General features: G+C 39.9%; 1 protein-coding gene across 4 annotated transcripts in view; it reads left to right on the plus strand.

The window, feature by feature from the left end:
• Positions 1–16,995, plus strand: part of Dclk1 (doublecortin like kinase 1) — a 344,211-nt gene that overhangs the window by 318,261 nt on the left and 8,955 nt on the right. For 2 of the 4 annotated variants that reach the window (XM_008830498.2, XM_008830500.2), the window contains 2 exons: positions 1,462–1,575; positions 6,673–6,746. In XM_008830498.2, coding sequence (XP_008828720.1) covers positions 1,462–1,575; positions 6,673–6,746 — 188 coding nt within the window. The remainder of the gene's footprint in view (positions 1–1,461; positions 1,576–6,672; positions 6,747–16,995) is intronic. The other 2 variants (XM_008830497.3, XM_008830499.2) reach the window with 1 other exon arrangement.

Genomic DNA, 16,995 nt, shown 5'->3' on the forward strand with positions numbered 1-16,995 from the left:
ATGGATGCATGCATGCATGATATGCATGTTGATAGATAGATACATACATAGATAGATCCACAGATACATAGATAGATTGATAGATAATGGATGGATGATGGAAGATAGATGATAGATAGATGATACATTCATACATATATGCATACATACATATGCGTGAATGAACAAAAAAAAGGTATTGGGAACTTACAGAAGAGCTTTTAGAATGAATTATGCTAAAATGAGGAAAAATGTCTTAGAATGGGTCATTTGGACTCAAGTTTTCAAGGAAAAAGAGGGACCACAGAATCCCAAAGAGCAGATAACCCATACATATTTTTGCTTACCATTATTTACTACATGAAGTGGCAAAGTCTTGGTCCTGTGTAGACGTGTAGTTGATATCCACTGGATAAATGAATGACCAGTGCTGGGAGAAGGAGCAGTTGTACCCCATGTGAAGACAGCTGTTTCTGCAGAAAGAGCAAGCATATCATGCTTGGAAAACAGCAGATCGATTTTTCTGGATGGAGCAAGAAATGATATGTAAAGTGATAGAGGTGAAGGAATGGAAGGGATGGTAGGAAGTTCTTGCCCGGGTTTGGATTTTAACAGATAACACAGATTCTATTGTCCATTCTTCCATCTATTCAATAATGATTTATTAAGCATCTGGTATGTACCTAGGCACTGTGCTAAGACCTGGGGATCCAACGATGAGCAAAATATAGTCTCTGCATTTAAGGATCTACCTTTGATTGTGAACTAGTGAGTGGTGGCACATACTCTGACCCTGGTCGTTGTTAGTCCAACAGTATTTAGTACAGGAGAACAATTTGTCCAGCCTCAGTCATAAATGGTTCCAGTAAACAGAAGTCTTAGTTAAAATGAACTCTAGTTTGGAATATGTCATAACAATAGATGGTTTGAAGGCAGTAAGGAGGATTTAAAATTTAAGGAAAAACTTTCTGCCTAGAGGGTTGTCTGGGATTTTAGAATAGCCAATTGAACAGCTGTTGAAAATATCTGAGCTTCTTTATGGTCATGCATGGGATCAGGTCTACCAGTTTCCTTAGCTTTGAATTTAAACATAGGCTAGGAGGGAGAAAAGGATAGATACACTGACCTTTTTGTTTTTGTTTGGGTTTTTTATTGGCCAGATTAATTTTTTCTTGAGTATATATAGAGAGCTAAGGTTGAACATAGATTCTATTAGAAACCAAACTCAGACTATTTTCTTATTTAGAGTCAAACCTATGAGAGTCAGATGCCACAGAGCCAACTGATTATAGGACAGATGGGAAATGAAGACTTTGAAGGAGTGCTTTCAGTGACAGAGTTTCCTGAGAAGACCTTGGTTGGCTGGTTTCTGACCTCTTCCCAGTTCTAAGACTATGGCCTGAGATTCAAAGGTTTTAGCCTCACTTCCATGTATCTCATTTTTGCCCTTTTCTCTTTTATTTCTCGTTCTTTTTCCTCTAGGATGATGGCCTCCCAGAAAATGAGCATCAGCTGTCAGTAGCTGGAAAGATAAAGAAGCATTTCAACACGGGCCCCAAGCCGAACAGCACAGCAGCTGGAGTTTCTGTCATAGCAGTAAGCATCTGAAATATCCACCTCTAACTTTAAAAAGCAGCCCACCTAAGAGACAGGCGTTACTCAGGAGATTCGTCCTAGAGAGACAGCGGAATGGGTCATTTCTTTAGACAGCAGGCAAGGTGGTGCACATTATTTCCCTGGGCACCTACCTCATCATTATCCAACCCCTCTAGGGTATCTTGCAACACATATTAATTTCATGGTTTATGTTTTTAAAGGAAAAAACTCTCCTACACTGGACTCTCTGCCAATGCAAACTTTTTGACTCTCAGGAAAAGAATTTTGCATCCTTTTGTTAGGACCTAGAAGGGAAGGGAAACTGGGAAAGAGACAGCATAGTAGAGAGAGGTTGGAGCAATACGGATCTTTATACTAGATCCAGATGAAAGCCAAAACAGCAGAAAGCTTACACTGTGTGATTTTCAGTGAGACTAAACTGCTGTGAACACCCAATCAAGGCACAATGTCTTGCTCCTTAGAAATTTCTGTTCTTGAAGTTGGAAGTCTTTTCTTATTTACCATTTTATTGATGAGGTTGCACAGGATTCTTTTTTTTTTTTTTTCTTTTTGCCTGTTCTATATATGCAGGCATACACTACATGCAATTTGATAGCTGCTCCAGGCAAAGATTAAATTGGTCTGAGAAATAATGAAACCTCACACTTCCTGGTGTCATTTTCTAGAGTAAATATATTCAAGTCTCAGATTGCTCGAGTTTTTAATAATTTCCTCTTTATCCAGGGCATGTAAATTTTAACAGCATACTCAATGTGAAAAATCACTTGAGCTGTTTTTCTTTTCTGAACAAAGAACTTATGACACTGTGATAATGAATCTTCAAAAAGTATTTATGCTGTCAATGTCCCCGCTGCTCATGAGGAGGACTGAATGGTTAACTCTTTCTATGGCTGCTTCTATTTTCTATTTTTCTTTTCGTTTTCGGTCTTGCTATAGTTCCAAATAAAGCTACTTACTAATATAAATGACTGAGTTGAGAGAACCAGTCCCAGATCTTGGTTAGTAAATATCCGATGAGGACTTCCAGACTTCGCAAGTGGTACAAAGGCATGCTTGCATGCTGTGGTATGATTTGTACCTCATGGGTCTCCAGTGATCCTTTCCAATAGTGAGTCACAAGTATGGGTAACCTGACACATGAGTGAACGGAAGGGGCTCAGTAGAACGCATCCTTTCAGATGTTCCTCAGTACTTCTGAGGTTTTACAGTCGCAAGCTGTTCTTTTCACCCCCTCTCTAGTTCTGAGAAAACTTAATGTAAAAGTTCAGGTGTTCCCCATATTTTCCATATAGGCTCAGTGTTCTTTATCAGCTAACATTCATTCAGTAATTTTGTAAGTTGCAATCTCTTGGTGATGCTCAACTAAACCAAACCCGCTATACCTTGTCTTCATTGTTCATTCAAGATCAAGATATGAGTCCATTCCAAAAGGTTTGGCTCCAGAGGCGCAGTTTTGGAATGGGCTGCCAGCGTTCTTGTCACGAAAAGCTTGGGGCTTACTACTTACTACTAAACAGAGTGTCTTTTCCACCTTGGTCATTTCGGTTTCATTCTTTTTTATCATCTTTCATTTTAATCTGTCTTTGGTTAAGTTTGCCTTGACTTTTTAGTAATGGTTTGTTCACAGTAATGACTGCAGGCAGAAACTTCAGGGTGATTTTCCAGTTGACACACATTTTTGAGGGGAAATCCTATTTTAATCAAACATGGATAAATTCTGAAACCCAATCCTTATGAGTTTACTAAGACTTTATCTAAATGTACCTCAAAAGATAGCAATGGTCCACTGATTTTATTTTTTTCCTAAGTATCATGATTGGTCCACTTTGAATGAAAAAAATTTTTTTTGCTTTTATTTGTTGTTTTTGTTTTTTGGCTTTTTGAGACAAGGTCTCATCCTGTACCCCAGGGTGGCCTAAAACTAACCGTGTAGCCCAGGCTGACTTCAAACTCAAACCAGTCCTCCTATTTCAGTCTCCTGAGTGTTTGGCTTGAAAGTGTGACTCACCACACCCAGCTTGAATGGCCTTTTGAATGCAGAAAGTTATCACTAACATATTTTCCACAGCAAACAAACCAATAATATATGTTGCAGAGAAGCCCGTGTAATGTTTAGTTACACATTAGTTGTATGCATATGTAATGTGCTTTAGCCACTACAGAGTTTTTTTTAAGGTAATTATCAACTTAGAATGCAATTAATTGGCTAGTTTGGGGGAAGAAGTAGATCTTTTATAGTGTCTCATCAGCACTTTGGCACAAATCCACATTTTTAACTGCTATCATTAATACTCCAAGTATGAAAAAATATCAGTTTCAGAGTCTGTTGCAGAAGAAAGTGACCTGCATTTATATACCCTCTCTAGGATGCCTTTCCCTCATCAGCATCCCCACCTTCCACAAGAAACCTCAGGAAGTCATGAGTCCCAGAGCAGAGCTGATAATTAGAAACTAGCCAGTTTTGTTCCCTTGTTATTCACTTTAAGAACAGCATTGGTGAAGTGCATAAAATTGTTTCTAGTCTTAAGTACAAAGACTAAGTATTTGGAGTCTGTCACAAGAAAAAAGGATCATTGGTATTAAATAATATCCCATTCCAAACTCCAAGCATAACTGCTAAATAGCAATAATCTTTTATGAGACAGAACACTAGTGAGAGATATAGTAAACGTCCTTTATAAATGGCACAGTCTATAAGACTACCTGAAAATTCAATAATTCATTTTATTCATTCACCATAAGAACTTCTTTAATTAATATAACACAATGATAATTTCTGTTTGATAAATGAAGTAAAAATAGATTTGAATAAATTTCCTTCAAACAGAATTTTTTCCTGAGCACATATGCTCTCCCTGGAGGTTATGAAATAAGTTAATTTTATTTAGATTTCCTTTATCATAATACTAGTTTGATTGGGTTTTTCTAATTGCATGCACTCTTGAAATTTTTTAAAAATTGGATTATAGTATCAGTTTGTGAGGGGTTTTTTTTCCTTTCTTTTCTTTTTCTGGAAATGAACAGTCGCATAGTTAGTCTTTACCTGGTAGTTGTCTTTCTTTAGTTAGAAATCTACTTGGTGCAAAGCAATAGTGTTGATGAAGGAATTCATGGCACACTTTATTTCTTGAGGGACAAAGGAAAAGAAGGGTGTACTGTCACAACAAGCATCCTCTATTCGCTACTGACACGAGTATAGTTTAACACCCACGCGTGGTTCTTAGCTGTACTGGATTTGCTCATGTTGTCATTTTTTCTCCCCCGTTTCTCATCCCCTACATTATTAAGACCAAAGAAAGGATAAATGATAACTTCATATGAAGGTTGCAGGAGGGCCCCGAGCTGACTAGGAGAGTAATTACCAGCTAGAAGTCCCAGGGATCACGGGGGCCCTTCTGAAAAGAAGGGTGTTCTAACATTGGGTCAGGCCATGTGATCAGGTGAGGACCCACTGCTGCCATAAAATTGCCACAGTCGGCCTCTGAGACCCACTCCATTGTCCCTTCGCTGCCTTTCGAAGCAGTTGGGAGATTTGGGGAGAGGGGGAAAAAAAAAAGAATAGAGAAAGGAAACAAAAGGTTATTAAAATGCAATTTATAGACATAAAATGGAATTAGAGATGACATTTTAACGGTGGACTTTCTGAGCGCGGAGGGAGGAGAGGGAGGCATTATTAGATTTGCTCAGCTTGATGAAGAACCGAAGACTAAGATGCCACTTCCAATTTATTTTTCCCCATTTAATGCTGTTTATTATTTTAACTGATAATTTTCCTAATGCTTTAAAGTTCTACTTTTGCATTTTGTTCATGCAAATAGAACATTTCAGTCTAATTGAACAAATCCATACTAATCAGTGTGCAATTGCGATATTGGGAAGCTCAGCTCTAAAGCCCACGTGCTCTATCACGTTCTAACTGTAGATGGCAATAGAGAGCCAGCAACTGTGTAGTCGTCTTTGTGGCCTAGAACAGAGGCTGCACACCAGCTTCCTAAGAGCAACTGTACTTCAATGTTTTTCCTAAATACAAAGAAAAAAACAATTTTTGAGGATTAAAACCTCATGTTGCTTTCTCTGAACATTGTTACAGCCTAGTTTCCAATAAGGACACCAAATCTGAGCAGTTTTTAGTTTAAATGCCTAGTGCCCAGGCATGTTTTTGAAATGGCTTTGTGAATTTAGAAGTAGAAACTGTCACAAGCATCAAATCAGTGAGACACTTGAAAGAACTCCTGAGCCTGTCGCTAAAGCAAGGTGCGCAAGTTGCATCCTCTGGTAGGCAGAGCCTGGGAGCACGCAAAGCATCAGGACTATTGTTCTCCAGCTTTGGGGACTGAGTCTTTTATTCCAGGGTAGCCATAGCTAACATCTTATTTCAGAAGAGACAACTCTAAGAACATGCCCCGTCTATTGTTTACTTTGCCTTTTGTTAATTATAAGCTCTTAACTGTACATAAGTATTTTTGATATTCAGGGAAGCTAATTTTCATTTTCTTTTATTTTCCCTATTTTCATAGAGAAAATGTATTGGTTTTAGTTCAGAAATACAATTAAGAGTAGCTCTACTTTTGAAGATCAACTCTTAAATCAAAATTTTTATGATTTGTGCACTTTCTAAACCTGACTTTTTTCCTCTTTTATTTCATAGTTATAAAGCTGTCAGATTTAAGCGACTTGGGATATTATTGGGGAGGGAATCCAATCTGCTTGCTCATAGGTGGCTAACACTGATTTCAGAATTTTATTTAATTGTAAACTGTTCTCTATTCTATATCACAAGAAGAGGTTTATATCTTTTGAAATTGAGGACATTGTTAAATGTGCATTCCAGAGTCTGTTTGCCAGACTAGATCTATTCAAAGAAATTGGCGTCTAAGATATTGCCAAGGGAGTAGTGTCTTTCCTTGCTGTTTTCTATTTTCAATGTGCAGATTGACAAATATTAGCTAGTTGTTCTGCAGAAAAGGCATCGTCACTGTATATACTTGCGTAGTTAATGAAGAACAGCTTGGTCTGGAGTCTTAATTCTTCAGCACAATGTTGATCCACTGAGTTGCCCCATTTCTTTCTGCTCAGCTGGACCACGGGTTTACCATCAAGAGATCAGGGTCTTTGGACTACTACCAACAACCAGGAATGTATTGGATAAGGTATGAGATGGTGCAGCTCAACAGTCAGTGTTTCCATGGCAACGTGCTGGCAGTCTCCATTAACCAGTTCCTTCAGTGGATAAACATGCTTTTGATTTGTTATCCAGTCCATATGCTGCTTTATCAGTTTTATTTTACTCTTGATTGGGATGCCACACCCCCTCATTCTTTTTCACCCATTATTCACACTGACATTTGCCAGCTTTCTTCCATTGCACATGCTCAGTATCAATTTTCCTTACGGTTAAAAGGACAGTATATTTAGTGCTACTGCCGAAGCATTTGCCTGATGTTGCTAATTAAAACAATGATTTTTTCAGTGCTCTTCTGTCCTGTAATAAATGGAAGAACAATAGCACCTTAGTATATGTTCTATAGAAGTATATACTGTCATTTTAAAGTCATCCAGCCCAACCCTGACCTTCTTAGATGATGAAACAATGCATTTACACGTTAGCATTAGAAGTGCCTCAGAGTACAGTGGGCTACAGAATGCATTGTGTGTGTTGGTAAGCTTGTGTTTTCAAATTCTCCACCTTCTTGCTTTGTTTTTGTTTTACTGTTTCCTCTCCCCCCACCCTGAAAAATCCCTCTATGTACTAGCTATTGCATGAATTTATTTTTTGATATTTGTAATTGTCAGATTATTTAGTTGGCTTATCTGCTCAAGCAAGGGGGTTTATGGGAAGTTTTGATTTGTTTAACTGGGTTATGAATTTTGTCCCATCGTTTCCTATTCCAGTCAATGGCCCTGGCATCTCCTGCAAGGGGCATTGCATGTCTCTCTCGAAAGTCATCCACAAGCAGGATGGTTTGTGATGGTTTTGAGAAATGAAGGTCTAGGGAACTTCTTATCTTAATGTCTCCAAAATGACCTTCAGGTAAAGCTCCATGACTTCGCTCTTGCCAAAAAGAATCTCCCAGCTCTGCCATTTGTTCTTCTCAAATGATGGAGCTGTCAAAATTAGACAGCTAAGTTTTACACACACAAAATGTATGTGTGTATACACACATATTCTTTTTATGTAATATGTACGATTTACTCTCCAATTATTGCTCCTAATTAACTTTTTTATAATTAGATGCTTAAAGCAAAGGACTCAGAAAAAGTCAAAAAGGGCATATTTTGACAAAGTGTAGTAAGGTCATGATCATTTCCAAATCTGCTTAGAACAAGAAAATGCCCAGCCTCAGGAAAATTTCTAGGTGATTTCTCCAGAGAAGGCTCTTTGTGCCTTCAGGATTGATACCAGGGAGAAGTTACATACCATGTTTTCATTTACCTAAGCAAATTAGCTTTTAGGGGGCAAAGGTGAATTCATCATGATGTTCCTTAGCACAGACCCTGCTTTTACTTTTTAACGTGAAACACAGTATACATCCAGAAGAGTGCACACCCCACAAATGCTCATCTTCCCAGTAGATTTTCACACCGAGCATGCAGCTTCCAGATTGGGCACAGAGCATTCCCAGCACCCTAGAAGCATGCCTCCTGGCCCTTCCCAGAGGGTGATTTTTGCCCCAGGGGTAAACACTTACCCTAGGGTCTACCTACATTAATTAGCTTTGCTTGGTTTCATACTAGATTGAATCATACCCTGCCTCAGCCTTTCTCAACATACGTCTCCTATCTTCAGGCATATTAACCAGACTTGTATATGTAGAATTTATAGACAATGAAAAATACGCAGCAAGTATGTCTAATTACAGCTGTACATGTTTTTTTGATAAAAATTATACACCTAGATTCACCCAGTATCAGAAGAAAAGGAAAACCTCTAAGAATTAAATTACAAAATTCACAGGGCTAATGGTAGGAGCCAAATATCAAGTACACATAATAATTAATACATGGGACCAAGTCTAAAAAGACTATTTAACTAAAATCCCAATGATGGTTCCCATCAGTTGACAAAACGACACATCCCTGAGTAATGGGAAGGAGCAGATGGGAGATAATCTCTTTTTTCTTCCACATATAAACTGCTCTGTTTTCCAGCTGGGGGCAGTAACAACAATGTTTATAGTTACTGCCATACTAAACAGCGTACCCAGTATGTAAAGCTAAATTGGAAAAATGATACTAAAATCTCATCGCCATCTATGCTTAATTAGGAAGTTTTATAATGCCATTTAGCCCCAGAACGAACATGCTCTCCTCACTGATTGCAAATGCTTTCCTTTTATCTCCATAGAAGTAAGAGCATTTATCTAGCCACGGTGGCAGCCAACTTCCCAACATAAACAATCATTGCAGGCGAATGTCCTCACTCCCAGTTGTATTTTAGAAGCTCATGGCTGTTCTCACTATTCTAAGCAGAGCACTCAGGAGTGCGTTACAGAGGAGCTCACACGAGGGCGTCGGCTGGAAAAAAAAAAAAAAAAACATCTCCTTGAGGTGCCCAAAATTGGCATTTTAGTCAGTGAGATCATGGAGACATGGTGACATGGTAGGGGTCCATTTTCTGATTTCTCTCCACCTATAGCTGGGGAAGAGTTCTCCAATTGGCCCATTTATCCAGGAGAACTTACCCCTGTCACCCCAAGTCCAAGGGAAACTATCTCAGGACCCATCTCACTGAGCTATTCCACACCCACCAAGAGCCCCTGAAGCATTTCTTTTCCTTGCTTCAAGTGACTGGAAAACATTTGCATCCTGTTCTAATCCTCCTCCCCCATCCCCCAGTATCCAAAGGGGAAGTGGCCACATACATTCCTACCTTTTTCAAGGGCAATTGTCCCCATGGGCAAGTTCTGTGTCCAAGAACAAAGAAAAGAATTTTGTATCTTCAGTAGATAGAACAGGGCCACAACCCAAACAAAGTAACTTGATTAACTAAACATCAAAACAAAACATAAGCTAAAACCGCTAACTAAGCAGAAAGGCGGGATGAGCTAGGACAAAAGGGTGGTTGGCTTCCCAGGTATGACTTGACTAAATGGTACAGAATGAAACAATAACGAGACACAGTAAGGCTATTAAATGTTGTCATGCATTGTTAGAAGGAATGGGGTCAGTTAAATGTATCTAAACCTGGTGTAGGTTTGAAGGTAGACAGGAGCCTCTGCATTGTGTGAGCTGGGCTTGGGGCCGCCTATGGACCTCTGCCAGCAGCAGCAGCCAAGCACACAAGAGTAAGCTGTGAGGCCCAGTCATGAGAACTGCTTGATAGCAAGTTGACTTGGCCTTGCAGTTCTGAGTGAGACTGTGTCCCCTGTCCAGTGTCAGAGGCTGCCAGGAGGGCAGATATCTCTTAAAGCAAAGCGCTCACCACCCCTTCCAGCTGAGTGAGTGGGTAAGTTTAACACATCAAAAGAGGCATGGACTTCAACTTAAAAAATCATTCAAGCTACAGTGATAGAGAAGCTTCCATAAAACATTGAGGACAGGTCCTGCAGTTGTACCTTGACACCTGAGAGTGAGTTTGGGGGCCAGTTTCAAAAGATGAGTGAGCTCCATGTCTATTGCTGTGTCACAGATGTTCACTGCAAGAAATGCAGAAACAGTTAGGCGTGGTGGCACAGGCCTTTCATTCCAGTTCTTCGAGGCCAGCCTGGTCAACACAGTGAGTTCAGGTTAGACAAGGCTACCTTGTGAGACCCAGTTTCACATACAAAGTAGAAGAACTGCAGAGGGAGAGCACCATCTGGGTTGTTTCACCAAGCCAAGCAGGTGGCCACTTTAGGCTTTGCTTGCTTTCATTTGGTTTGTTTTCAAAGGCTCCTTAAGGGAGAATTTCAACAACATATATGTCCTTCTATAAATCCACAATATTTTTAACTAGCAATGAGAGATTACTATAGCATCCTAAGTCTTCCTCGTTGGGTGTAAATTGAAGTGAAATTGTATCCCTATCCTTGGGATTCCATATTAACTAAATATTGTATGATATTTATTTTTACTTCGCTGCTCCTCTTCCTGATTAAAAGTAAGCAACTACACTCTTTGCCACATACCTACTCCTGCCGCATTTTGCAAGAGCTCTTTAGTAATAGTCACAGATGAGATTCAGACTTCAGATGTGAGTAGGAAAGAAAGTGAAGAACCTAATCATAAATACAGGCACACGTTCTATCAGGGAAGCTTGTAGGGGCTGGAGCGATGGCTCAGCAGTTAGCATTTGCTGCTCTTACAGAGGACCTGGGTTGCGTTCTCCACACCCACATGGCAGCTCACAACCATCTGTCACTCCAGTTCCTTGAGTTTGAATCCAACTTCTCCCACAATTTGTCCTACAGATGAACCTTGGAAAAGTTATATTCTTTCTCTGATTTTCAATTTTCCCCTATTAAAAAAAAAGAAGAAGAATATCTACCCTCCAAATTGGTGGTGAAGGTCACATGAGCTGTGTGTGCTCAAGAGCCTTCCCAGACTCAGCCAAAAACAGAACACAGAAAGTATTGCAATGTGTTTCCCTCACTTCCAAGAGAAAACCACTTCACAGCAGAGTCTCCTGAGAAAACTGATCTCCTTTACAATTATTAAGATGGAATCATGAACTTTAACATTTTCATCAGGGTGAGTTCCTGAGTGACTTCACTGTTATATTTTTAATGAACATTTGCAACATCAACTTTCACTTAAGACAGCTAGAGCTAAAAGTTTCATTGAGGAGCAAGTTTAAAATGCTGTCCTTAGGGCTCAGTGGTTAAGAGCACTGGCTGCTCTTGTAGAAAACCTGGGTTCAGTTCCCAGCACCTACCTGGTGACTAACAACTATCCATAACTCCAGTTCCATGAAATCCAACTCCCCTTTCTGGCCTCCATGGGCATTGCATGCACAGGTGCATTTATATACATGTGGGCAAAACACTCATACACATAAAATATAATGAATAAATAAAAATGTTAAATGCTATCTCTAGGACAAGATTGGCATACTATAACCAATGGGCAAAAACTTCCTGCTTTCATAAATAAAGTTTGTTGGACATGGGTACATACATTCATTCACAAATTGACTGTGCCTGTTTATTCTCTACCATGGAAGATTTGAATAGTTGTATTTGAAAATCATATGGCCTGAAAGCCTAAAATATTACCTTTGCATAAAGTCTCCCAGCCCCTGTTTAAGGGTGGGAAGAGTTGTTTCTAAATTAAAAAGCACCACCTATTAAGAATGCAAATTCCATGAGAATTAGAAAGAGGCTTGTTAAAAACTGCATCTCTGGGGCTGGAGAAATGGCTCAGTGGGTAAGAGCACTGGCTGTTCTTGCAGAGGACTGGGGTTTGGTTCCCACCACCCACATGGCAGCTAACAACTGTCTGTAATTCCAGTTCCAAGGGATCAGATGCCCTCTTCTGACTTCCATGGGCATTGCATGACACAGGTACACTTACATACATGCAAATAATATACTCATATGCATAAAATAAAAATAACAAATAAAAAATTTTTGAAACTGCATCTCTACCACCTCATAGAATGCCTGACACAAGTAGACCTTCAGAAAATATTTGCTAAATTAATGAATGAATGGTTAAACTCCAAAGAAGAATCTGGGCATGGTGGCGCACACCTTTAGTCCCAGTACTTGGGAGGTAGAGATAAGTGGATCTCTGTGAGTTTGAGGCCAGCCTGGTCTACATAGTGAGTTCCAGGCCAGCTGGAGCTACAGGGAGACCCTGTCTCAAAAAGACCAAAAAAACCTTCCAAAGAAGGCATAATTTGTTCCTATTTATTCCTTAATTTTCAGGTTCGGTGTGTTTTCGAAGAGGATGGGATTTGTTAAAGTTTTGGTAATGCAACTGTATTTGAGATATTGTAGGGATAATATTTTTAGCTGCCTAGGGGGAAGCCTTTTGGGCAAGTGTAAATTGGTTTTGCCATAAAATGAATTAGCCCCTGTTGTACCTCTAGACTTACCTTATGCTCTAAAGTTCTACAGAGGTTTCTCGGACAAATCCCGCCTATACTCATTCTTTAGCTCTTTAGTGTCGTAAGAGCAGACAGCATGGCAGCTCAGTGTAGCTTCTCTGAGGAAACCAGGGGCATGAGACAGAGGAAGCAAGAGAATTATGTCCTCTGAAAGCTTGAGCTCAACTCCCTCCAAATGGCCACAATTTTAACCCTCTGATGGGAGGCTGTGAGAATAGCAAGGCTTGGCAATTAGCATTCCTTTAAGAACCTAGTCTATGGAATCCTGCATTCAAGATCCTGGAGTAGAAGCTGATCAACTCTTCCAGGAAAACAGGAAATAAGGTTTAAGAAAGTCACCCATACCATAAAGTCTTATCCCATACAAGTCTTCTTTTGCCATTTTAATAGTCACCTTTACTCTAGGGAAAGTCCATACCACATCTCCAAGAACTCTGCAGTTCCTGGCTAGGCCTCCCAAGGATACAACAACAACAAAAAATGGAACCATAATAGGCATGAGGGTAAGCACAAAGAAACAGGGCAGATATTTCCATCGATTTGCCAGTTTAATTTTAATACAAAGCAAATATTTCCAAAATGGCAAGCAAATTGTAAGTTAGTCCCTACAGCATGAGGGTAAGTGAAGGGCAGGGTTCCTGAGATTAATGCCCCAGCCTCCTAGGTAGTATGAATAATGGATGGGCTAAAAGGCAAAATGCACAATAATGTTCTTTTATTAATGAAATGAAGACTATTTGTGAAGGCTGGCAATAAATAAGGAGAGGCAAAAAACGGGGGGGAAAGTAGTCAACATTTGCCTCTGAAAATGCAGTTTCTTAAATCCAGTAATTATTGCCATGACAGGAAACATTGCTTCACAACTAAAATGAGGTGCATCCCTTGCAAATGCCGCCTGTATTGCAGAAAAGAAATAGTTTTGATCCATAGACTGTAAGGTCTATTATTTGCTAAGAGAAAACACATCCCATTGCAGTAGATTGATGATGATATTAAGCATATTCATAGAATTTCATAGGTGAACATTCCTCTAGGGATCATGTACCATAGCCCCTCCTTCAGTCTGTACATATGGAAACTAGAACTCCGTGTGGTTAGGAAACATGTCCAAGCTCACATCATTATCTAAGCTAGGACAAAAAGTGAATTCTCCTAACTTCTACCCATTGCTGCTGCCAAGAGGATCAGACTAGAGCTGGCAGAGAGACCAGCATCAGAGATGTGCTATGTGGTGGCTCCAAGTAGCAAAACAAAGCTAATACTTTAGTTCAGACTCTTGACTCATTTCTGACCTTCCTCCTCCATTGCAATATTTTTTCTTTTAACATTGTATACATATCCTGGATAGATATAACTCAAATGTATTTATGCTGATTTTCAAATTTTATGTCAGGAACAAGGATTTAAAATATCTGAGAATGTGGAGCCCCGTGTCACTTTATTATCAACAGAAGAGGCCACTGGCCAAATTCATGAGATGTAGTCATTGCTGGAATAAATCTCCTGGTTAGGCAAGAGTTACCTTTTATTTGTGTGTGCCTAGTGTTAGGTCAGGCCCAGAACCAGGATGGATAGTTGATTCCTCTAAGACCTCCAGCTGTGCTGTTGCCAAGGTAACTAGCATTGTTCCTCACTTTCATTGCTACAGTAACACAGGAGCCCCCAGGGGCTCTGTGACAGAGGCCTACAGTTTGAGGTGGGTACACCCAGTGTTTCCTCTGTGTAGGACAGTTTTATATTAGTCCGTTTCTCTATGCCATTTCATTTTACAATTATCTGCTCTTTCACCCAAGTTCCCCAAGGCTACTTTATGGCCGTACCCAGTACACTGCATGGTGATCACTGTATATGGATTTGAAGTAACTCACGGCTTCATACTTGGTTACCACTGGTCAGCTTCAGAATCGCAAGGGATTCTCACTCACCTCTAACCTATGGGAATTAGTACCAAAACCCAATACTATAGTCTTGAAATTCTCTTAGGGGCTCTTAATGAAGTGGTAACTCGGTGAGAAGACACTTGGAATTTCTATAGAAAGTCCACACATGCTGGTTCCAACAAAGACACAAACAGTGAACAAAATAAATTGCAAAATACATCTACTAGGAAGCTGTGTTCCTAGAACATCTAGTGTGTACCTGGGCATATGCTCACCTTGCAAAGGGAGGCAGTGAGAAGGAAGAACTGAGAAACTTTGATGTCTGGGCATCTTTTGTGACTGATAAAAAGAAAAGCTACCTCTTGGCCATTCAGAACCGATCTAGAATTTAAATGTGTGATGCAATACTTCAGAGGACAAATTATGCTTCAAATGCTTTGGGGAGGGTTTTCAGTTTGTTGACATTTGTATGACACTATCTCTCAAGAGCACATAACTACATGTAGTTCTATTTTCTCGCTGAATTCATGAGTTCTGAATTGCATACAGGACTACAGAATCCAATTGTAAATGATGAACCATGTGCATTTGAGTGGCAACTTAATTTTAAGAGCCCTAATTAAAATCCTGAAGATATCATATATTGCAGTGCTTACTACAATAATAAATTGGAATGGTCAATGTGTGACTAGCAAGAGAAAATTCCATTTTATCTGACATAAGAATTTTGATGATATTTGAAATATAAATTAGGTTCTCAAATGTTGACTCCGTACTTTTAAACTTCTTGCTCTATAGTGTCATAGAATTGTTTGATGTTCTATTTTAAAATATTACTCAGAAAGTACATAATCATCTAACATAATTCTGTATTAATTGAGAATTATGTAATACATACCCAGTATATAAGCCACAATCTGATAGCCATTCTGGAAGTTTCAGATTGTAGCATAGAGGAATTTACATGGACTTTGAGAAATCTGCGCAACAAAACTGTAAGAGGTCAGTGGCAATTAAGAACAAAACGGGTCAAGGTGATTCTTGCCAAAGGAGTTTGCAGGGAAGGGATTATGCTACAGTAGGTAAACTGTGATTCAGTCTTGAAGAATTAGTAAATTGGACTGGGCAGAGGAGGGGAGGTCATTTCAGGTGTTGACAGCTTGAGCCAGGATGTACAGTTGAGAATGATCAAGTGCATTCAGAAATCTATCAGACTGCTTTGATGGGTTTTGCAAGAAAACCCAAACCAAACTTGTTTAAGCACAAGTGACACGTATTATTTTGCATAACCAGACAGACCTGTGGATGGGGTATGGCTGGAGTGGCATAGGCAAATTCAGCACTCAGGCAAAGCCGGGTTTCTTCCTGTCCTTTGGACTTGCTTCGCTGAGTTGTCTTTGATTTTGATATCATATGGTACAGGATTTGAGAAGCAGCTCTAAGCTAGCCATCCTCTCCAAACTGGAATTCACTGTCAAGGTGACTACCCAGCTGTACTTTCACTGTATCCTTTTGATTAGGTAGGTGTCCATCCTGAACTAATCATGAATACTGGCTCAGGCTTGCTCCTGGGTGGCAAGCCCACCCCTGCCCTACCCTGAGAGATGATAAGGTCACCTTCACTGGAGTCAGTAAGGCAGGATTAACTAAGGTAGGCAAAGTAAAGGGTTGCCATTCTAGAAGAGCCATTGTCCACTAAAAGGAGACAACGGACCTACTGTCAGGGGTCATTTTGAGTGCTAACAGGAACTAAAGACTGGAAACTTTTACTGTCAGCACATTGCCAAGGCTAGAACAAGGAATCACACTTTATGAGGAGCTGTAAATAAACTGGACCTTTTGAAAATTGACCTGTCAGGCGCTTGCAGGATGTACTGGAGGTTGGATACCCCAGAGAGAAATAGGCAACCTCTATTGGACTTCCTTATATTTCAAAAGCCACAAAGTTCATAATGTATCTGTTGTGTGCTTTGAAGTGTGGAGAACATACAGAGATGACGCCTAAGACTTGATCTTGGCCCATCGAAGAGTCTATAAGGTGAGAAAGAAAACTATCAGTTATGGGGTATGCAGGACAAGGTCAAAACAGGACGTACCACACTGCTGTGGGAACAGGAATGAACACCGCTCCTAAAAAGAACACAGTACAGAGCTAGAAATAAAATGTGGTTCGGGGAGCAGAGGTTTGTGGCAATCTGGATGATCTTTGAGAGCAAGTGACCCAGGAGCCCTCAATGTTGCTTAGAGCCATTGAGATTACCACAGTGAACCGAAAGGGTAGGAAATCACATCTCTTCAGTGAGCTCTGGGTCTCCCCAGGAGATTCCAGGCTCCAAAATTCAAAGTAGGTTGGACTAGGTGGATCCTGATTTACTATTCCTGAAAACATTTTGTCTGATTAGCAGTGTGGGAATACCCTCATCATTTTTAAAATTTTCTTTTAACAGAGCATAGGGTAGGGGTTTATTTACAGAAGAGTGGGTGCCCCAC

The sequence above is a fragment of the Nannospalax galili genome, unplaced genomic scaffold, assembly GCF_000622305.1.
Source record: "Nannospalax galili isolate Female #2095 unplaced genomic scaffold, S.galili_v1.0 scaffold1354, whole genome shotgun sequence".
In the NCBI taxonomy this organism is placed as follows: Eukaryota; Metazoa; Chordata; class Mammalia; order Rodentia; family Spalacidae; genus Nannospalax; species Nannospalax galili.